Source organism: Passer domesticus, chromosome 10 (genome assembly GCF_036417665.1).
Source record: "Passer domesticus isolate bPasDom1 chromosome 10, bPasDom1.hap1, whole genome shotgun sequence".
Lineage (NCBI taxonomy): Eukaryota > Metazoa > Chordata > Aves > Passeriformes > Passeridae > Passer > Passer domesticus.
In genome coordinates this window covers 28,056,319-28,078,424 of record NC_087483.1, presented here as the reverse complement: position 1 = coordinate 28,078,424, position 22,106 = coordinate 28,056,319, and the positions used below count along the sequence as shown (strand labels likewise).

General features: G+C 60.7%; 1 protein-coding gene across 2 annotated transcripts; it reads left to right on the top strand.

The window, feature by feature from the left end:
• Positions 1-7,970: 7,970 nt before the first annotated feature.
• On the top strand, positions 7,971-20,425 carry WNT6 (Wnt family member 6). Of its 2 annotated transcripts, none has more exons than XM_064434841.1 (4): positions 7,971-8,174; positions 16,047-16,267; positions 19,177-19,478; positions 19,754-20,425. In XM_064434841.1, exons 1-4 carry the CDS (start codon positions 8,098-8,100, stop codon positions 20,213-20,215), a joined length of 1,062 nt encoding a protein of 353 aa, XP_064290911.1. In that variant the 5' UTR covers positions 7,971-8,097; the 3' UTR covers positions 20,216-20,425. The 2 variants fall into 2 exon arrangements, with proteins under 2 accessions (XP_064290911.1, XP_064290912.1); XM_064434842.1 differs by having other exon boundaries at positions 8,042-8,174; positions 16,052-16,267.
• The last annotated feature ends 1,681 nt before the right edge of the window (positions 20,426-22,106 follow it).

Genomic DNA, 22,106 nt, shown 5'->3' with positions numbered 1-22,106 from the left:
ACAGTTGGGGAGACCTTGGTAAGCCCGCTGTGGCTGCTGGCAACAAACTGGAGGAAGGTTTGGTATGTTTTCATGCCAGCGAGAGAACGGCGCCAGCTCCTGCCTCAAGCTGGTGCGTGCCGAGCTGTCCAGCCCATGAGCAGGACCCTGCTGGGGTGTCTGGGACCACGCATGCAGGACGTGTCTGCTCTGGCCCGCCTGGGACAGGAGGACAGGCAGTACCCTGTCCAGGTGTCACTCAGGGGTGTCCGGCACCACGTCTCCGGGACAGCAGTGCTGATCATTAACCGCCCTTATCGGGCACTGGGTACAAGGTCCTGGGCAGGGAGGCTGTGTGAGGCTGGGCAGGTATCTGAGAGCCCCGTGAGTGGCTGTTCGTGCCCTCGGTCCTGTCTCACCACGGTACCGGAGTGTCCCGCGCTGGGCTGCAGGCTGGCGCGCCGTGTGCTCCCTGCCAGCGGGGCGGGGACTGGCGTGCAGGGCACCCCGTGCCTGGAGACACCCCTGAGGCACCCCAGGCTGGGACAGCCAAGAGCGAGCGCCTGCTGCCACCTCATGGCTGCTCACAGCTCTGTCGCTTGCCCTGCCCCGGCCGGGTGCAGAGCCCGTGCAGCAGCAGAGTCCCCATCCGAGGACTTCTGTGAGCTTCCCAGCCTGGGAAACCGAGACCTTGTAGCTCTCACTCCCCCTGGCAGAGGATGCCTCGGCCTCTCCCAGCCTGCTGTAACTGTGCTTCCCCTTGCCGGGCAGTGGAACCCTGTAAGCTCCCACAGTTTAGAACAATTGCCTCTTGCAAAAAGAGTGAAAACTACAGTTCCTGGTAAAAGGTCTCTCTCCATCTTTCTTATAAGCCCATTTATATATTGAAAGGTTCTAATAAGGTGTTCCCGAGCCTTCTCCAGGTTGAACAACAAAAATCTCTCAGTCTTCACGGGAGAGGTGCTCCAGCCCCCCGATCATTTTGTAGCCTTGTCTGCCTCGTCTGAACCTGCTCCAACAGGTTCATGTCTCTCGCACTGAGGACCCCAGAGCTGCTCTACTTCAGGTGGGTTCTCACAAGCGTGGAGTGGAGCAGGAGCATCCACCTTCCCTGCCCTGCTGGGCGTGCTTCTTATTTTCCAGTCTCAGACGTGATCTGCAAGTGCACATTGTCGGCTGATTTACCGTTTTTGATCCACCAGTGCCCCTGACTCCTTCTCCACAGGGCAGTTCTCCATCCATCCATCCATCCATCCATCCATCCATCCATCCATCCACAGACAAAACCCGTACTAGGGTCGCCCGGACCTGTGTTCAGGACCTGGCACTCGGCCTTGTGGGAGGGCAAGCTGTACCACCGCAGCCACTCCCCGGGCCGCTCCCGGTGCCCCGCAACCTGCTCGGGACGCGGAGCGGGGCATGGTTATCCCGGCTGCTTCCCGCTGCTGCCGCTAGGCTGTGCTCCCCGTCCTCGGACGGCGGGAGCGGCGGCGGCACCGGCCGGGGCTCCGCGGGGCCACTGCCCGGGCTGGGGGGCAGGCCGTGCTGTGGGGGGCCGGGAGGGTTGGGTGGATCAGCCCCTCTCAGGGGCGCCCGGCGGGGACTGCCGAAGGGAACAGGCTGGGCCGTGACCCATGCGCGGCCGGCGGGTGCCGCCTGGGGCCGGGGCAGCGCCAGCTCCCGGGAGGTCCCGCAGGGCGGGCCCGGCCCGGCCCGGCTTGGCCACAAGCGCAGCAGAGGCGGGAGGGCAAATGCTGTGTTCGGCCGTGGGGATGTGGAGCTGGGGGTGGCAGGTCACATCCTGTGTGTCACTTTGCCCCAGGGATGCCGTGACTGTACTCATCCCACAGAGCCATGGTCAGGTCCGATCTCATCTCAGCGGCAGGGCCTGTGGGTGCAGACACAGGCACTGAGGGACCCCCTGCCCCTCAACCACCCACCACACGCTGCTTATGGAGGGCCCTGGCGGCTGTGCCTCCTCAGAGGGAGGGACCCCTCCTGTGCAGTGTCACCCAGGAGCTGGAAGCCTTTCCCAGAGCTGCATCCACTGACCCCGATTTGCTCTCCCACAGATGGGGGGAGGAAGTGGGATGTCCCAGGGGAGGGCATCCCTTGACTCATCCCCAGGAAAGCCCAGGCTGTGAGAAGGCTGATCCTGGGTCCCCAGGACTGTAAACAGCCCAGAGCACTGAACTGGAGTCAGTCTGTTACATCAACTGTGTGTCACCACTCTGTCACTGCCTGAGTCATGAGCCGTGCTGGGGGCGGTGGGGCTGCAAAGAGGGACATGGGGAGATCAAGAGGAATGTGGACAGATCCCAGGTCTGGAGACAGCTGCTCTTTTCCGACACAAAGAGTTCAAGTGGGACCCTCTTGGCCCTCTCCCAAAGGTCCCCTTCCCCTCCTTTCCCTCTGTCTGACCCCTCAGACCTGGGCAGCGGCCTGGGGACAGCACAAAGCTTTTGAAACAAGAGGCAAATCAACCAGCATGATGGTGTGTCACCCATGCCCACCATGGAGGGCTCAGCACCTGGCAGAAGGCTCTGATCCAGGCTCCCCCTGCTTTGTGCCCCACGGGACCCTGGTGGGACAGCACCTTCCCCCGAGGACGTGAGAGTGGGATGCCGGAGAGAACCGGGGCTGGCATGCTGTTATCACAGGAGACGGGAGGCAGCCCCAGGCTGCTCTCAAGTGGTCCTGGCTGATTAGTGACTTCAAGTGCCTATGGAGTTATTCTAAGTCAAGTAGGAGCAAAGGGAGCCGACCTGAGACCAGTGCCGGGCTTTCCTGGAGTTTCCCACATCACCCCTGCTCCCTGCCAAACTCTCCAAGACGGGGAGGTGTCTCCTCTTTTCCATCTGCTCTCCCTGTCCCTTACTCCTCCTGCAAAAGGCTGTTTGCTCCAGCCTAAAGCAAACCTGATTTTATCTCCTGACTGCAGTTCCCTTGGCTGTGGGCCATGGTCGATGCCTCCCACGCAGAAGCTGTGGAGCCCATTGCGGGACCCGTGCACAGAGCGGGCTGTGTGTGCTGCCACATGACATCATGTTTACAGCCCGCGGGGCCCAAGGACAGCGGCGTCGCTTGCAGCCCAGATATGCGTGTCCTTCCCATGGATGGACAGATGGACGTGTGGGGAGCTGGAACGAGTGGGACTGGCCACAGACCCGTGCCTCCCTGAAGAGGGGTGGTTTCAGCTTTGTTGCTCTGCAAGCCAGTTTCCTTGGCCTCAGTTTCCCCTTTGGCCAGTGGATTCTGTGCTAGCAGCGAGGGTGCACTGCTGCAGCAGCACAAGGTCGGGCCCTCAAATTGTTCTGCAGTGAGAATGGCAAATTTTCCCCCTTGGGACGTAGATTTTCCCTTCTCTCCCAGGACAGATGCTGTGTGAAACTTAGGTTATTTGGAAGAACGTCCAGAGTTACACGGGCTCACTAAACAGTGCTGCTAGGGCCATCCCTTCTCCTGTCCATCCATCCATCCATCCATCCATCCATCCATCCATCCATCCACACCCGCAAGTAGCTTTCTCACAGCCATTTCTCTATCCATCTCCTGAGCTGTCTGTACACTCATCCATCCATCAACAAATGCTTACATTACTCTTCCCATCCACCCCCTTTACCTGTCCATCCAGAGAGCTACAGACCCATCCATCCATCCATCCATCCATCCATCCATCCATCCATCCATCCATCCATCTCCACCTGTCAGTGCCCAAGGGATGAGCAGCCGTCCCTGCTGTGTGCTCACAGGTGTGTGCACATGTGTGTGCGGGTCATGCTGGCCACACAAAGTGCTGTGGGCCGTGATGTCCCAGGCTATGTCCAGCATGGGGCAGGGCCAGGAGTGCTGGCCAGGGGGAGGGGGACTTGTCTAATTTAAGAATGGGCCCTGCAGTCGCTGTCAGCACCGGGCTGCTGTCATCTGGGGACAGGTCCTCATCAGCTCTGCCTGCTGCCCGCCAGCCTGACATGAAAGGGCTCTGCACCCCGATAAGGCCCCAGACACTTGGTCCCAGAGGTGGGCAGCACTGTGGCCAGGCCTGGGGGACCCTGAGGAGCAAGTTCTAGCACGGCTGTCCCCAAATTCACTGTCACTTCAGCACCATGTGGCTTTGTGTATTTGCATCAGTTGGGAGCTCAGCCCTGGGGGCCACCCTCCACTTTGAGCTCTGGATCATGCCCTGTGCCATCACCATCTCCCACTGGTGACATAACCCCAGGGAGGGCACCATCCTCATCATCCCCCTGGCTGCCACAGGCTGTCTGCTGGCTGCTACCCTGCACTGGAGTCCCCCAGCTGTGAGCAGCCATGGATGGGGACCATGTTGTTTTAATAAGATCATTCTCCTCCTGCCGTGAGGTCGCAACCTGGGCTTATGACATCACAGCGCGCTGCCATGGAAATGCCGGGATGTCACAAACACAGCTCGATGACCTCACTGCAGGAGCAGGAGATGAGGCCAGCGTGGGTTTGATTGCCAATGTCCTCAGGAATAAAGGAGGGGAGGGACGCTGGGAAAGTATGCGGCCGCTGAGCGCCGGGGTGTTTGGGTTGGAAATCGCCAAGCTTTCCCCACAGCAGGAAAGGCCCATTACTTCCTCCCCTGTCCGCTCCCTCCCAGCAGCCAGAGCCCCCCCCAGCCTTGTGGCTGTGGGGTAGGAGGGCTCTTGGAGCAGGGCACCCCAGCCATGCCCTTGGGGCTGCATGGCTGGGAATGAGGGACAGAGCTCAGCACAGTATCAGGGCACCAGCCTAGAGGCACAGGGAGTTCAGTGGGGGGAGCAGGATGGGCCACTCAGGGCATGCTTTGTCTCACAAGCAGGCTGGGGATCACTGGGGATGCTGTCACAAGAGGCAGAGTGGGCTGGAGTCCTGGGGAGGTCTCCTCTTCCTCAAGAGGACTTCAAAGTCATGCTGCTGTATGGAGATAATTCTCCAACACAGCACCCTCAAAACTGGACCTCAAAGCACCTCTTGGCCTGGCCCAGCCACCTGATAACTGTCCCCTCCCCAGCCCATAACCAACAACTTCTCCTGGGGACCCCAGGCCCATCTGGGGACCCCACAGCCCCTCTGTCCTATCACCCCTCCCACAGCTGAGCTCTCTGTCCTCTGCAGACTTGTCACTGGAGAAACACGGCTGGCTGGGGGGGCACCCGTCCCCCCACCTCTCTGGTGCAGGGGTGCAGGGGTGTCTGCTCTCCCCCTGCATCCTCCGTCATTAATTTCCATCAGTGGCCAAGTGGGGCCGGGGCTGCCTGGGGGTGGCCGAGGAACACGGCGCTTTCCCCTGATAGCAAAAATAAATACATTAAAATTCTTGCAGGAGGCAGAAGAATGCGGGACGGCAGGAAAAAATTGTTTTATAATTTGTAATAACACAAAAGCCGGGGGGGGGGGGGAGTGAGCTGTGAGAGGCGAGGAAAGGCAGAGACAAAGGATCAGCTGTGATGGTAGAGGCTGCTTCAGAGTGGCAGTGGCATCCCTGCCACCCTGGAGTAGCATGACCACTGTCACCTTGACCCCTGAAGTACGTGTGCTGTGGAAGGGGAAGCAGCAAGAAAATTACCGGGGTTGAGCGAACAGGCAACCACTTCCCACCTGCTTCAGCAGGTCTCAGCATCTCTGTGCCTCAGTTTCCCCTTGCTGAAGGAGAATTTTAATGCAGCTGTGAGAAAAGCTGTGAAATAGGGGCAAACTCCTGGCATACAGCCCATCCCAGCTCCTGTGATCCAGAGGCAGGGCAAGGAGCCCGCCTTTGCCCCCTCTGCCCCACCGGGCTTTGCCGTAGGAGCCAGGCAGTGGGGCAGTTGCCATGGGTGTGCTGGGGCCGTGGCAGCCCCCCGGCCCCTGCAGCCTCACGCAGAGCTGACATGATAAGGCGAGTTGCTGAGCGCCAGCCGCACCTGCTCGCCGAGACGGCACCCCCACCCCCCGCTCCCCTCTGCGGGGCAAAATCAAAGGGATTTTTCTGCCCTTAGGAAATCAGATAAAGGCTTCTCACCTGCCCCGCGCTGCCTTTGCGAGGAGGCCAGGCGCTAGGGGCGGGGGGACAACAGGCACTTTCAACACGCCGGCAGATGAGCCGCGCCTGCCCCGAGCTCTGCCGGCAGGGGCCGGGCCCGGGACAGCGTCAGCCTCGCCCGGCCCCGGCAGGGATGTCCCCTCTTTGCGAGCTCTTCCCTGGGGACTATCCCCCCAAATCGGAGGCGACGGGGTCCCTGTAGGACAGCTAGCGTGGAGGCTGGGGGGTGAAGGCAAAAGGCAACAGGGACAGGGCATGGTGCGGCAGCCCAGAGGCAGTGCCCAGCTCAGGGACTGAGCCCGTCTCCCTGGGAAAGTATTGGCTGCTGGGCGCTGGGGTGTTTGGGCTGGAAATCGCCACGCTGTCCCCATGTCCCCTGCTGTGGCCGGGGCAGCTCAGTCCTAGTCACCACGCCAAGGGTGCAGACCAGGAGCCATTTGCTGCGTGGGAGGGCAGGGAAAGCTGCAGATAAAGCCCGAGTCATTCACCACCAATGCTGTTAGCAGTGCCCAGGTGAAGGGATGAACCCACTGGTGATCAAGGCAAGGGGAACACTTACGGGCAAGCCAGGGGCTTGAGATGGGCAGGGTATGGGAGGCCATGAGGGGGGCCAGAGCACAAATAGCTGCTGGACGAGGGGTGATCACCAGCAGCAAGGGTGCTCTGCTTTGCCCATCACGAGTGGAAGACACCTCCTTTTCCCTTGGGAAACCCAGTGGGCTGGCTGCTTGCTCCATGGAGCTGGGTACAGAGAGCAGGTGAGACTCCCCCAGGGTAGATCCTCTCCCAGGATCCATGCCCCAGATGCTGCAGGGCTGGGAGCCGCATCCCCCACCTCTGCTGGGAGCCATAAATGGTACAACAGGAATCAGAGAGGCAGAGCACTGGACTGAGCTCTGGAAAACCATTCCTGAGGCTTCTCTGTGGGGAGAATTGGTGTGGCAGGCTGTGGGCTCCTCCTGTCCCCAGCGGCACAGCCCTTGTGTGGCCTCCTGGTACCTTCTGGGCATGTCAGCTTCCTCCTGCCCCAGGCAGCTCCTGCTGCTCCTCCCGTTGTGATCTGGTGCTGGGAACTGTGTCCATTCTGGGTCCCGGCTGCCCCTGAAATGGAATCACCATCAACAAGATGTCCCTCACTACACTCTTCTCCTGGTCTCCTGGTTCTCCTTGCTCCTAGGGCCGGCTCCATCATTCTCCTGCATGTCCCTCTGCCCCAGGTGTGTCTCTCCAGTGTTGGAGCTGTGTCGGGAGATGCTTGTGAGGGGTCACTCCTCCTGCTTTCCCAGGTGGGACAGACTGGTCTGAGGACAGGCAGGGTCATGGAGCCAGGGTTGTGCCAGGCGAGCCCAGCCAGGGACAGGGGCAGGGCAGGGCTGTGCTGGGGGCAACACAGGGCACCAGGTTTGGGCAAGGCCATGCCAGGAGTGTCAGGGTCGGGCAAGAGCGTGACAGGAAGGTGTCGGGGACACCTCGAGGCCAGGTCGGGTTTGACAGGGCTGCGGCAGGACCCGTGTGGAGCCGGGCAGGGCTGTGCCAAGCAGGGCTGTGCCAGGCAGGTCCGTGCCAGGCGGGTCCGCAGCAGGTCCCGGGGCTTCGGGGGCAGAGCTGTGCCAGCCGGATCCGCAAAAAGGGCTGCACATTCAAGCGCGGCGGCGGGACGCGGGGCCAGACGGGCTGCGGCCACGCTCCTCTACCGGAGGGTGCCCGTGCCCACATCGTGTCCGTGGCTCTGCGCTGGGAACGAAGCCTGGCACCCGGGAGTCCCCCCGCCCGGCCCGCCCTGTCCGTCCCCCGGGCTCCGGTTTCCCTGTCGGAGCAGATGCTTTCGCAGCCCCGTCCCTCCTCCTTCTCCGGAGCAGCCTCCGCGCCGCGCTCCAGCCGCCGGAGGTGCCTGCCCAGCCCGGCCCAGCCCAGCCCGGCCCGGACGGCCCCGCCGGCCGCGCTGCCTGCCCGGCCCGGCCCGGCCCGGCCCGGCCCGGCGGAGGACACAGCGGGCACGCACCCGCCGGGGCCCCGGCCGGACCTCGGGGCTGCCCGGCTCCCGGCCGGCGGCGTGGAGCGAGTTCGACGCTTTCCTCAGTCCTGGCAGGATGCTGCCTTCCTCCCGGACCCAGCTGGGGCTCTTCTTCATCCTCCTCTGCCCCGCTAACATCATCGGGCTCTGGTGGTGAGTAGGACATCCCGGGGGGGTGAGCAGGAGGGCGCGCAGGGTATCTCGATCTCCGGGGGCTGTCCCCCCCAGCCGGGGGACAAAAGAGTCCCCTGCACCCAGGCACCACTTGGGTTGGAACTGCTGCTCGCTGGCTGTCCTGATCCAGACTGGGGCACCCGCATACTGCCAGGGTTTGGGCACACGAGTGTGCTGGAGGCAGCAGACCGGGGGATCCCCAGGAGTACAGGGTGCACAGGTCCTGTGCTGAGAGTTGCACTCTGCCTCCCCGCACCCCCAGCCTCCTGCCTGGGAAGCTTGTATGCCTGAGGGGCGGGCAAGGGGGCTTAGTGGCTTCCAGACCCCTCCAATAAGTCAGATTTAATTAAAAGCCTGAGGGTCCCTACAGTGTCCCCCCTGAATGGTGGCCCGGACACAGCAGGGACAAAACCCCTATTTGTAATGGTGCCCTCATCAAAGGCAGAGACGGTGCCTTGCAGGATACCAGAGGGGGTGGGGGATTCATTACAGAACTGGGACCCAGCCTTGGAAAGCCCAGGTATCTGTCGAAACATGAACTATTTAAATCTATTAAGAATTTCACCCAGCCTGTCTTTATCCGGTTTTAAGTGCTTAGATTCCAGCTCCCCGGCGTGCCGTCCGGGCTATCATTCATTATCTGAGGCTATTCGTCTCCACATTGTCACACTCTTTTGACCCCTAAAATAAAGCTCTCCATAAGCCTTTCCCCTCACGGTCCCCTGCCTGCCCACCAGTGATTTATTCCACATCTCCATTCCCTCTGCTAGCCCTGGCTCCAGGGCTGCACTGGGAGCCTTTGTGAGTGTAAATGGTGCTGTTAGTCAGTTGTACATCAGCTGAGAGTTTGTCCCTGGAGCCCAAGTGCTGTGTTTTTTTGCCAGGCAAGGGTTTAGCATGGGGCTGAGAGGGACTTGCCTTGGGTTTTTTTGCTAGAGGAGGGGAGAATAGGGAAGGGCAAGCCCTGGCCAAGGCAGGGTGCTTGTGGAGGGTCTCCATGCCCCATGCCACCCACCTCAGGGGAGCTGTGCCATTGCAGGGCATATGCCCTCCTGCTGCCTGAGACCCGCTGTTTCTCCCTGGCTAGTTCTCAGACACACACACACAGCTGTCCCTTCAGCTGTCCATGCTTTCTCTGCCCCATCCTCATCAATATCTCCAAGTTCATGCCCTGTACTCCAGCTTTGAGGACATCTGCCCATGACTGGAGCAGATAAAGGTGAAGCAGAAGCTCATTTTGCCTTCATTTCAGGGGCAGGCAGACAGCACCGGCCAGGGCAGGGTGCTGGGCTACCAGTGCCCCTTGCCCCAGGTGCTCAGAACTGCATCTCACCATGGAGTCTGGGTCCTGCTGGTGCCATGTGTGCACAGGCAGCAGTGACTTCAGGAGATTAGCAGGATTTGGCAGAGGAGGGCAAGGGGTCAAACTTGTTTTTTCTTCTTTTAAAAAAAGAAGAAGAAAAGGGACCTTTATTTTAAGAATAATAACTCAGCTGCCTGATGCACAGCAAGTGCACAGGGCAGTGGAGTGGCTTCAGGGGGATCACCAGCTCACACTCTGCTTCACTCTGGAGCCATGGAGCTGGGGTGAGGTGGTGGGTGGATGAGGCCACCAGCACCAAACAGACATGCCAGGCTTCCTGGGACAGGGCACAGGAGCAGCTGGGTGATTCATGAACTGCTTCTCTCAGTTTGGTGTTTTGGCCCCCGGCTGAGATCATCTTGGGGAGCCCTTCCTGTGTGGGGCAGAGGAGTCTGGGCACTCATGACAGGCATCTCCCCATGTGCCTGTCCTGGTCCTGGTCCCCTCTCCCTGGTCTGGGTAGCACTGGTGCCTGTGGGTTTTGCTGTTGGTGGAGGGGTTCAGGGGAGCAGCTGTGTCTTGTGCCAGAGCTCCTGGAAGCACCAGGGCTGGTGGCATTGATGGAGCTGTTCCTTGCTGTCACTGTCGCTGATGCATGGGGACTTTGGTGGCACACCTTTGTGTGTGCATCACTGGGCACTTGTGGGTGCTTAGCCAAGGAGGCATTTTCCCCTGGCCAAGTAAGAAATGTCTTTACAACTTTCCCATCCCACCCCCGAGTGCAACATCTGTGTGGTGGGGGAGATACAGGGGTTTCCTGTTTAAGCCAGCATTTTCCCCCACTGATGACCTAATTTGTGAGAGGGCTGTAGCTGGGCTGGATCTCAAGAGGCACAGTCCCAGCCCAGGCCACTCACAGGTGGTAACTGTGCCCATTGGGATCCTGGCACATGTTTGCATCTATGGAAAAAGATTTAGGTGTGATGTACAAGCACTGGCATCTTGCTAGTGACACTGTAGCCTGAGGGAGCATCCTCACTGTGTTAGGATGTCCCCAGCGAGCTCACTGGAGACACAGACCTTTCCATGGCAAAAGGGAGCAGGCTGTGGTCAGTGCCAATGGAAGATATGTTGCTCATGTGCTGGCACCTTGATTAGTGCAAGCTGCAGGGAGTAGGCTCTCCTTGCTCCCAGCAGCTCCATAAAGCCTCTTTCTTCCTCCTCCCCTATTCTTTACACATTTCTTGCTCAGCTCCTTGTGCAACAGTGATTTCTCCTTGAGCAGGAGAGGTAGGGACTGCCTGGGGCTCCTGGGCTGGCCCAGAGGCTGCAGAGATACAGAGCAGGCACACTCAGAGTCTGTGGAGCCCCAGGCAGGTTCAGGGCAGGATTTCAGCCAAGCCGGTTTGCAGTCGGGCTGTGCTCGCAGGAGTGCAGAGGCACTCTGGGGATGGGGGCAAGCAAAACCACCTTCCCTGGTGCCTGTTGGCTCTCCATGGGCCTGGCTGAGAGCAGCTGGGAGATGGAAAAGAAAGCAAGGGAGAAAATCATCCCAGCTGAAATGTGCTCCGCTCCAGCTGTGGGTCTGAGGGGGCCCAGAGGGACGGACACTGCCCTCCATCCCCTTCCCATCCATGACAAGGGCAGTGCACCTCCAGCTTTTCCTCAGAGGTGCTCAGAGACAACCTCTCCACCAGCCCCTGTGCCTGTTCCCTTGCTTGAGGGGGTCCCATTCCCATGTCCCTCAAGCACACAGCCTGGTCTGTCCTTCCCTTTCCCTGCCCTGCCCAGCTCCCACGCTGCAAGGCTGGAGCCTGTAAGGGCAGGCTGCTGAGCTCGAGGGCCCTGCCTGCGTGCCTTGGGGTGAGCCTTGTGAGTCACCCCTGGGCTTGCTGACCCACAGCTGCTGCCCCACGACTGCCCAGCCTTCCCCAGCGTGCCTTCCTCCTGGAGCAGCACCATATGGGCAGAAAGGAGTCTCCCACTGGGAGAGCCCCTGCCTGATGCCATCTCCCTGTGCCCTTGCTGGGGCAGCTGCTGACTTGCTGGGTTTTTTGAAGGGACAATGTTTCTCTTGCACCCTTCGAGATGACTGCTGGCTCCAGCATTGGGCGACTTGTTTTCTCCCACAAAGGCAGCTGAACTTGTCCCTGCTCCTGGTAACATCCACTCTCCCATGGTGACACCCATGCTCCCAGGCCATGCCCTACACATGCCTCTGGTGGGAGGATTTGTCTGGCCTTTGCATCAGAACCTTGAGCCCTTCAAACCCCCCTCGTGCAGGAGGCTACTGGGCACACCCTGACATCTGCTCAGGCTTTGCAGGGTCCTCCCACAGCATGTGGCACCCACATCTGGGCATGAACTAGCCAAGCCCTCATGCTACTCCAGCTCCAGCCTCTGTCAGCACCCAGAAGGACGCAGTGACCACAAGTGGGTGGACTTCTTTCTTCTTATCCCAGACCTTCCCGGGTTTGGACATGGCTTTAGGACCACCATCCCTGCAGGTGAATGCTCCCCCCATCCCCCCGGTAGCCACAGCACAAGTTTGGGCAGCTCCTGCTCACGACAGCCTGGCCTCAGGATGACCCTGCAGCCAGCAGGTCCATGGGTCGATGCAATGCCATGCCAAAGCCTCTGTCCTTTAGGGAGCTTCCCGGCTGTTTGCGTGACATCCTGACCAAGGAGATGTGAGGAGGAGGGCAGGGAATGGGGTCCCCCTTCTCTTCCCAGCCCATGGCATTTCCTGCTCCCTCAGTGCCCCGGGTGCTGCTCGGCAGCCAAGCCTGGCTGTGCCCCCCAGGGCAGTGACTTGCTGCTTACTCACCACACCTGCACGGGCCTCCTGCTCTGCCTCCACACCCAGCTGCCCCGGTTAGTGGCAGCACCCACTCATGGCCCTGGCTGAGCCACCTGCCTGCATGGGCTCTGGGAAGGCTGGATGGGTGAAAATTCACCTATGGGTCCCCCTGCCCTGTTTGCACAGCTTGGAAAGAGACCCTTTGGGTTTGACCTGTAGGCTGTCACGCAGTGTGACATCATTGTGTGGGGCGTGAGGTGACCTGTGTCCCCAGGGATGGGGTCAGTTCTCCAGGGCTGTCACCCTGCAGTTCTCACCTCTCCATGTGGGTGCAGAAGTACCTGTGGGTTCAGAGTGATGACCTGGGTACCCTGATACCTACATCACCCTGCTGAAGGCTTCCAGAGGCTGGGACAGAGGCAGGACACAGCCTTACTACCCTAGAGCAGAGTCCCCTTGCCCAAGGGAGTGCCCAGGCAGCAGCACTCAATGGGTGCAGGCCTGTCAGATCCCACATGGAGCTGGCATGGCCCAACCATTGCTCTCCTGCAGGTGTGACTTTTGAAAGCTGACTGTCCTCCTCCTCACTGCATAGTTCTACCAGCCTCACTGCCTTGGCTTCCTGCAAACCAGGACCCCGCTGGGTCCCCTCCATAATGGTCTGCTGGCAGGGGCCAGAAGTCCTGCTCCACATCATCCCCATGCCCAAGGAGAAGATGTGACTTGGCCCAGGCTCCTTGGTCCATGATTTTGGCTGGGAATGAGACTGGGACGTGCTGGAAGTTCTATGACCATGAGCAGAGCTGTGAAAAAATGGTGATTATGGCTCTTGGGAACCCTCGTCTCTGCTGCAGCAGGCACAGCATCCAGAGCGACTCGGTGACTCCTGTTTGACGTGCGTCACTGGGACTGGGCTCAGGCTGGGGCTGTGGCAGCCTAAGGGGTGACAGCAGCAAGTGGGCAGAGCTTTGCAGCCCCTTTTCTGTTCCTCGGTCTCCCCTTCCAGCAGTGGGGGTTGTTTCCCTTACACAGGGCTGCTGGGAGGTTGGATAGTGGGGCTCACCATCCCACTGGCTTTTGGGGCAAGCCAGAGCCCCCCAGCAGCAGCTCTGGCAGCCAGTGAAGGGTGCCGGGGGCAGGTGGCAGGGATGCTGCTGTGCTGCTGAGCCTGGTGGGGCCGGGGTGCCCCAGGCGAGCTGCGGGGAGCCGGGCTGGCGACCCTGTTCCCTCACCAGGGCAGGGGGAGGAGTGCCCGGCAGCAGAGGTGGGGCACCTTAATTGTAGATGCGGGAGGCCTTGGAGCGGGACAAGCTCAGGCAGATCTGGGCCCTGCGCCGGAGCCCTTGCCAAAGTGGTAGCAGTTTGGCAGCATTTTTCTTGCCCTTGTCTCCCCCCATTCTCCCCCCACCTCTAAACCCTCCAAAGCAAAACAGCTCTTGGGCTCCCGGCGGCCTCCCGGTGCCAGAAAGTGGAGCCCAGCGGAAATTAATGTCGCTTTGGACTCAGGCAGCCCACCCCACGCCTCGCCGGCAGGGACAGAAAGCTCCTGCGCTCTCCTGCCAGCCCTGCTGCCGCCTGGACCAGGGGTGGGGACCCCCGCGGTGCCGCTGGGCCGCCCGTCACCCCCGGACCCGCGGGGCTGAGCTCTTCTTCCTGGCCTGATCCAGCGGGCTGGGGTGAGCCACAGTTCAGTATTTGATCTGACGGCCCCGGGGGCTGGCGCATCGTTTTTATATGAGTACAAAGAGTCGTCTCTTAATGAAAGTCCCATCTCGGCTCCCCCTCTTCCCCACGCCACCGGCGGAGGCAGCCAAACCTCCGCCATCCCGCTGTGGTCACAAAGGACAGCAAGCTTGGAGACCAACGTGGAGGCTTGGATCCCTGTGTGGTCATCGTGGCATGGGTCTGGACAGATTTTCTGGTCACTTTCCACGTGGGTCTCAGTTTCCCCATCTGTGGAGGACCTGTGCCAGGCAAGCTCTGCGATGCTTCCCTAGCTGCCCCATCCCTTTGCAGAGCTCCACGTGAATCATGCAGCAAAGGGAAGCTGAGCTGCCGGGAGCAAAGGGAGATGGGTTCTTCCCGGCAGGAGCGTGGGCTTGCCTCAGTTTCCCTGCTGGAAGTTCCCTTTCCAGGCTATGCCTCTCTGTTGAGCTGTTTAACCTTTAAACCTCCAGCCAAAGCATAAGGGCTCCTTTTCCAGGCTGTGTGAGAGGGCACGTCCTCTCCAAGCCCAGCTGGGGTCTGGTAGGCAGGAGATCCAGGCAGCTGGGGAGCTGACATGAATCAGGGGGATCCTGGCAGGGCTTTGAGCTTCAGACAAGGGGCTTGGAGGGGGTTTGCACTGGGGACAGGATTGCAAGCAGATTACTGCAGCCTGGTGTCCCAAACACAGCCCCCCAGCTGCACAGGAGTGAAAAGGAAACCCAGAACACAGTTAAACACTGAGATTCAGCTTGTGATTTTTGAGCCCCTGGGGCTTGGCCAGACTATAAAGCTCTGGGTTTGGAAGCTGTGCAGCTGATGCTCCCCAGTGAGTGGGGCTGAAGGCATCACGGGCCGCCCAAGCACGGCTCCGCAGGGAATCCCAGGGAATGTAACCTCCCAATATCAGGCATGTCCTGGTCCTGGGGTGTGCTGGGTCCAGCCCTCAGGTTCCGTGGGCATCCGTGGCCATGAAAATCCTGCTGTTGAGCAGGATGAGCTCTGAGCCCACAGGAGCAGCGCTGGAGGCAAGGGTGGGCTGAGTTGAGGGTGTGCTGCATTCGTGTGGCCCACGGCCCCGGAGCTGCCGGTGGCAGAGCTGGCACATGGCCCGTGCCAGCACGAGGCAGGGTGCTGCAGGGCTGCACAGCTGCGCCAGCTGTGCCGCGGAGGGCACTGCGGGCAAAATGTGTGGGGAAAGCACAGGGGTTTCTGTAGCCCGTGGCACCCCAGGGAGCACAGCAGCGTGCTCAGACTTTGCCTTCAGGGCCAGGGAGTCAGGCACCTCACGCCAGCTGTGCTGGCAAGGAGGAGCTGCCTCTGACGTGGGCCCAGCCAAGACTTGCCCTCCCTCCCTGGCATTGGCAAAGCTGGCAATGCCACCTGCATCCCTCCCTTGCACTCCCGCACCCGCCTGCAGCTCCGTTCCCTGGAGTCAGTGCCTGGATTTGGGGAGGTGAGTACAGGATCCTGGCCAGCAGCCGAGGGGCTTTATCAGAGGCAAGGTCACTCTTCTAGTCTCCCATGGGGCAAAGCAGTGAGAACCCGTGGAGAGGGGGAGACACACCAAGCGTGCTGGCTGGGCTCCTTGCTGTGTCCACAGCTCTGGGAGACGCAGCTGCACCGGGCATCAGTCACATGGCAGTGCCAGGGCTGGGTTAGGTCAGTGCCAGCCCCAAAGAGCAGATGCTGAGTAGCACAGTATTCCTGCCATCCCCTTTGGGGACACCACCATCACCCCCATGGGTGTCACAAGGATGTAGAGTGGTACGTGGCAGCATCATCCTATAGCCTATCCCACAGTAGGAGATCCCCCCAGTTCCCCAGTGGATGGACATGGCAAGGGTGAGCCACCCATACCTGTTGTCCCAACCCCACTGCATATGTCTCTTTGTCCCTTTGTCAGCCGGGCCCAGCATGGAGCTGGCACTGCCCCGCAGCCTTGCCCCATCCCTGGGGGTAGGTCTGGTCCTGTCCCATCCACAGCCTGGTCTCTCCTGGGCTTGGGTGCTGGTTTTGCTCTGCTCGCTGTCCCCTCCTGCAGGGCAGTGGGGAGCCCCCTGGTCATGGACCCCAACAGCATCTGCCGCAAGACGAAGCGGCTGGCGGGGAAGCAGGCAGAGCTGTGCCAGCTGGAGCCAGAGATCGTGCAGGAGGTGGCCAAGGGCACCAAGCTGGGCGTCCGGGAGTGCCAGTACCAATTCCGCTTCCGCCGCTGGAACTGCACCAGCCACAGCAAGTACTTCGGCAAGATCCTGCAGCAGGGTAAGGCCAGTGCTTCCTCGGCTTCCCATTTCCCAAAGAGACCCCAGCCTGGTGAAGCGCCTCCCCGGGACTCCTGGAGCAGAGTCCTGGCGTGCAAAGCTGTGTGTGTGTCTGTGTCTGTGTGTCTGTGTCTGTGTGTCTGTGTGTGTGTAGGGGTTGCTCAGTGCTCCCCGGTGCAGTCACGCTGAGGTTTTACTGCCGGGACATGTCTCCCTGTGTTGTAATGAAGCAATTACCAATGCTCCCAGACAGTGCGGGGCTTCATGAAGCCCAAGAATGCACCCTCGTCTGGCAGTGATTTACTGCTCCCCCAGGACCCCAGGGTGTGCTGTGGGAAGGGGCCCGGCTGGGAGGCAGCGTGCAGCCGCTGGGAGCTGCCCCTCACCCCTGGGTGCCCTTCACATCCTCCTCCTGGCCTTGCAGGGAGCAGAGGAGAGGAGTGTTTGTCTCCTGTCCCTGTCCCTGTCCCTGGATGGGCAGCCTGGTGTCACCCTGAGGAGCAGGGCTGGGTGGCAGGAAGGTATGTGCAGGTCTCGACAGTGGATACAGCGGTCCAAACCAGGCCCAGCTGCAGCAAAATCAGAGCAGGGGCAGAGCAAGAGGGCACCCGTGAGTCTGTAAGGGATGGGAAAGCCCTGCCATGATCCTCAGGGAGAGGACCTGGGAGTGGATGGTGCTCCAAGCAAGAGGGGTTCTTGAAACACCTTGGGCTGGTAGGATCACTTAGTGGGAGGTGAGTTTAGTCCTGCCCCTCTTCCCTTGTTGGTTCCTGTGCTATGGCAGATGAAGATGCTGGAGCAAGCCCCAGTCTCCTCAGCCATCATATCTGTTGGTGCATGGCCAGTCCAAGGCAAAGTGGATATGTCCATGGGCCATGCAGGGGGGTGAAGGTGGCATCCCTGGGGGGATTGGAGAGGGCAGGGTGCTCTGGGCACCCAACTGACTGCAGATACCAGTGGGGGTCAGAGCTGGAGCCTCAAGGGTGACAGTGGCCCATGGGAGGGGGATAGGCTCATTAAAAAAGCTGGTTTGCAGAAGTGGGTTCCCCCCAGCACAGGGAGGTGTATTCAGTCAACAGGCAGAGAGTCAGGGCACAAAGGGAACTCTCCTGCCTCTGGAGTCACCTATTTTCACCATAAACTGGTGGTGAGGGCAGTGGGATCTGTGCCAGGCAGGGATCTGCTCTGGAAGTGGGGTGGTGCCAGAAAGCAGGGCCAGGCCAGGTGGTGAGTGGAAGGTCCTGGCAGATGAGCTGCTGGGTACCCAGCAGCACCCTGTGTTGGAGGAGGCACAGGTACATCAAGCACGGGGATGCTGCAGGAGCCACCACACTGGTCCAGCCTCACTGCTGGGGTGGTAGAGATAAGCAATGTCGTAGGTGCTTAGAGATAAGCAATGTAGTGGTGAGTTTGAGTCCCTGGCACTCTGAGGACATGGGACATCCCAGCTAGAGGTGTGGAGTTTCCCAGAGCAACAAGGTGGGTGTTAGAAGCCCTCAGAGGTGCCAGCAGGTACCAGCCTCCCTGTAAGCCTGCAGGGACTGCTCAAAGTATATCAGCATTTTTGGGATTCCCACCTTCCATCCAATATCCTTTTCTATCCAAGGATGCTGCAAACCTCTCATTCCTGGCCATGGCCTCCCTGTCATGGCTGTCCCCTCTTCCCTTGCTGCCACCTGTGCCAGGTGTGGCATGCCATGGCAGGCTGGCCTGGGGGCAGCCACGTGTCTGGAGGAACTGTCAGAGGAGCGGCATCCCCCCGGGGCCCGGCTGGCAGGGTGGCATGGGGATCTCTGCCAGCTTTGGGCTGTCTGCTGAGGTTCTGCCAGCCCCAGGTGGGAGCAGGCGGGTGGTCGGGTGGCTTGCGGGGGCAGGAGGGCCTGGGGAGGGGGTGGTACCCCCTTGGTGGCCCTGCCAGAGAGGCACTGGTGTGCCCAGTCCCTGCTAACACCAGAGGGATGCAGGTGCTGCGTGGGCTTTTGGAGGAGCTGCTCAGGAACGGGCGCGCTGGCATCCCTCTTCCTGCAGCCTCCCCAAGTCGGAATACCGAAGATGGAGGGATGGGACACCCCCCAAACCCACCTTCCCCTCCCTCGCCAGGAATCCCCTGCAGGCCACCGCCCTGGGCCAGCCCTGCCCTGGCATTCGGGTGGGCAGGAGCTGGGCTGGCAGGCGCGGGGAGCGCGGGAGCCCCCCGAGCAGCGCGCCGCACCCCTGCTGCCAGAATCCCCCGCTGGCTGCGGCTGCGAGCGGCAGGTCCGGGCAGGGGAAAGATGCTTGGAATTCGTGTCCCGGAGCAGAGAGAGACAGGAGCAAATACTAATAATAAATAATCCTGCAGGGTGGAGGCTGTGCCGGTGGAGAGAGGGGGGCGGGCAGCTCCCCATGGCAAAGAGGGTAATGGGGGGAGAGCAGGAGCACAGCTTCATCACTGGCGCCCTGCAGAGGGGGAGTGGCACCCTCGGTATCCCTCGCAGTGTGCCCTTCCAGGTGCCAGTCTGGAGCTGGGGTTGGGATTTTTACTGCTTGGAGGATATTGCAGGGTAGTGTGAGGAAGCTGTGGGTACCACCTGGTCATCTGGGAACAACCTCTGCTCTCTGAGCTTCCCTCTTTCCCATGGGGCAGCACCCAGACTTGCAAGAGGAGGTGGGAGATTTGCTGCCTCTTCACAGCTGAGTGCAGGAGCTCTGGCAGGGCCTGACCATCCCCCAGAGTCTTCAATTCTGCTTGCAAGAGGCATCTCCTGCTCCAGGCAGCCCGTCCCAGGGTGGGTGCATCACCCAGGGAGCAGCACCGAACACATATGAAGGGGGACAACGGGGAGTCTGAGCCCCTGGGATGTCAGCCAGGGGGTGGTGCTTCGCCTGCTGGAGCTGACCCCACATCCAGCCCTGTCCGTTCTCCGGCAGATATCCGTGAAACAGCCTTCGTGTACGCCATCACGGCGGCGGGAGTGAGCCACGCCATCACGCAGGCCTGCAGCATGGGCGAGCTGCTGCAGTGTGGCTGTGAGCTGACACGGAGCCGGGCCCCCCCCTCGCCCACGGCCGGGCCAGGCACAGAGGGCACCGCCTGGGAGTGGGGGGGCTGTGGCGATGATGTGCAGTTTGGCTACGAGAAATCCCAGCAGTTCATGGATGCCAAGAACAAGAAAGGCAAAAATGACATCCGAGCTCTTATCGACCTGCACAACAACGAAGCTGGGCGCTTGGTAAGGCCCCTGCACTCCCTGTGCCCTGCACGCCTTGTGCCCCTGCCCAGCCCTCCACCTTCAGTGTCCCCAGGCCACGTACCTGCACCAGCTTTGGCCGAAATATCACCCGGTACCTTTTGGGTGTCCTTTGCAGGTGCTTTGGAACCCCCCGGGCCGCTCTCCACGCCCAGCCCCTCTCCGGGCCAGGGCAGCCCCAAGGGCAGGGTTGTGGCTGGGGGTGCTGGGCAGCGACAGAGGGAGCCGGGGGCTGAGCGAGGCTGTCTCTTCCTCAGGCGGTGCGCAGCTACATGAGGACGGAGTGCAAGTGCCACGGGCTGTCGGGCTCCTGCACCCTGCGGACCTGCTGGCGGAAGATGCCCCATTTCCGCGAGGTGGGGGATCGCCTGCTCGAGCGCTTCAATGGGGCTTTCAAGGTGATGGGCGGCAACGACGGGAAAACCCTCATCCCTGTGGGCGACAACATCAAGCCTCCCGATAAACAGGACCTCATCTACTCGGCCGACTCACCTGATTTCTGCTCGGCTAATCGTAAGACGGGCTCCCTGGGCACCAGGGGCCGTGTCTGCAACAGCACAGCCATGGACACGAGCGGCTGCGACCTGCTGTGCTGCGGGAGAGGGCACCGCGATGAGACGGTGGTGCTGGAGGAGAACTGCCTGTGCCGCTTCCACTGGTGCTGCGTGGTGCAGTGCCGCAAGTGCTCCGTCCGCCAGGAGCTCAGCCTCTGCATCTGACAGCCTGGGGTCAGCCGAGGACAATTTGGGAGGCCACCTCCAGGCTCACAAGGCCCCCTGGGACAGAGACAGGTGGAGCCGGTGGCAGGGTCAGCGTGGGTGAGCTCAGCTCTGCGCTCTGGGGAGTTCTGGCTGCCTGGCACACCCACGGTCCCAGTGGTGGGAGCTGTGGGCACAGAGCTTTCACTAATAAAGCTATTTAAAGCCGTATGCCACAGCGCTTCCTGGGGAGGGCTGGGAAGCGCTGACCACTGCACTGGAATGGGATTAGCCAGAGAGCTGCCTTGCCCCAGCTGTGAGTCCCAATCTGTCACACTCCTGCCAGCCCCTAGCCCTGCTGGGACCTGTGGTGAAGTCCAGCTCATTTTTTATCTACCCTCTGTTTTTCCCTGTGCTTGTCAAGCCTGGAGATGTGTGTGGATGAGGATGAGTACTCTCCTGCCCTGCTCTGCTGCTTCCAGTGAGTGAGTGCTCTCCTCCCATCACCCAGAGCTGTCGGTGCTTGGGGTGCCACTTTGTGTCCTGCCCCCCCATCTGACCTGGGCTGTTTGCAGTCCATGGTGCCTCCACTCATGCCTCATGCCAGAGGTACATCTAGCTGCTCTAGCACTATGCTCTTGTGCTCTGACTTTCTTGAGGGGACCCTGTATTCTTTTCACTCCAGCCATGTCACTGCAGTCCCTGCTGCAGAGCCTGGCACACAGAAGCCCTGGACAGCGCTGACACTGTTGGCTTGGTGGCATGCAAGGCATTCACTTGGCATGCCATGGGCCACGTGCAACCCCACCTGGGTGGCAGGGTGCCAGGCATGTATGTCTTTATAACCTGATCAGCCTGTGCCCCTCATGGACAAACACAGGGTGAGGAGCAGCCTGCCTGGCTGCCCAGCAAGGCAAGCTGCCAAGCCTCTGTTCCAGGGGCTCCAGGAATCTCTGAGGGGGTCCCTCCCATGCTGCAAGGAGCCGCAGGAACTGGTTTCTCCAGGGTTACCCGGCACGGGGGTTTAGGTAACTGCAGAGTGGAATGTGTGTGTGCAGTGCCTGCTCAGCTGGCAATGCCCACTGGGCTGGGGACCCCCAGAGGGATGTCAGCAGGGTGGGAGAGAGCCTGGGCAGAGAGAGCCACACTCCCGTGCCTGCCCTCCACATTGCAGCCGTGCTGCACACTGGGGGCTTTCCCCTCTTCAGGAGAGCTCTAAGCTGAGGTGGCTGAAGCGGGCAATGCCCCACGTGCTGGGTACTGCCAGGCAGGGCAAAAGCAGAGCTCACAGTGCTGGGCAAGGCAAGGGGGGCTGCTTGGGGTGCTGGAGATGCCCGCCCGGGTGTCCCTCCTCGCCTGCCCTGCCCCAGGCAGCCAGCAGGGAAGGGCAGGAGAAGCAGGGTGCTGGTGAACCATTAACTTGGCCCAGCAATCACTGGGGAGGAAGTCTCTAAATCTGTTAGCTGCAGCTTTGCAGCTGGAAATTCCCTTCTGACTTGGCCACAGTGGTGCTGGGAGAAGGGAGGCACGCAGGGCTCCCGGGAGCTCCTGTCCCCACGCCCACCCAAGGAACACATGGGTGGGTGTCAGCAGGGTAGGGTGGGTGCTGGTGAAGGCACCTGTGCATGCAAGCAGCTCGGTGTGTGTGCATGCACAGGTAGCATGTTTATGCTTGTTCATACGTGTGCATGTGAGCTTGTATAACCCACCACTGTGTGTGTGAGCCCCTCGTGGGTGTGTAAATAAGTTGGCCTGTGTGTTTTCCTGCACCTCTATGAATACACAGCAAATAGCCAGTGTGTGTGACAGTGACACTGCCCCCATGTGTGACAGTATGTTTGTGTGTCACATTATGTTTCCTCAGGTGTGTCTGGGAGAGGGAGGACGTGTGTGGGTGCAGAATGGTCCTCCA

Bases quoted from the DNA above. Each gene is read 5' to 3' on its own strand.
- WNT6 (XM_064434841.1), top strand. From the start codon at position 8,098: ATGCTGCCTTCCTCCCGGACCCAGCTGGGGCTCTTCTTCATCCTCCTC. The intron at 8,175-16,046 runs GTGAGTAGGACA...CCCCTCCTGCAG, and splicing joins AACATCATCGGGCTCTGGTG to GGCAGTGGGGAGCCCCCTGG. The intron at 19,479-19,753 runs GTAAGGCCCCTG...TCTCTTCCTCAG, and splicing joins ACAACGAAGCTGGGCGCTTG to GCGGTGCGCAGCTACATGAG.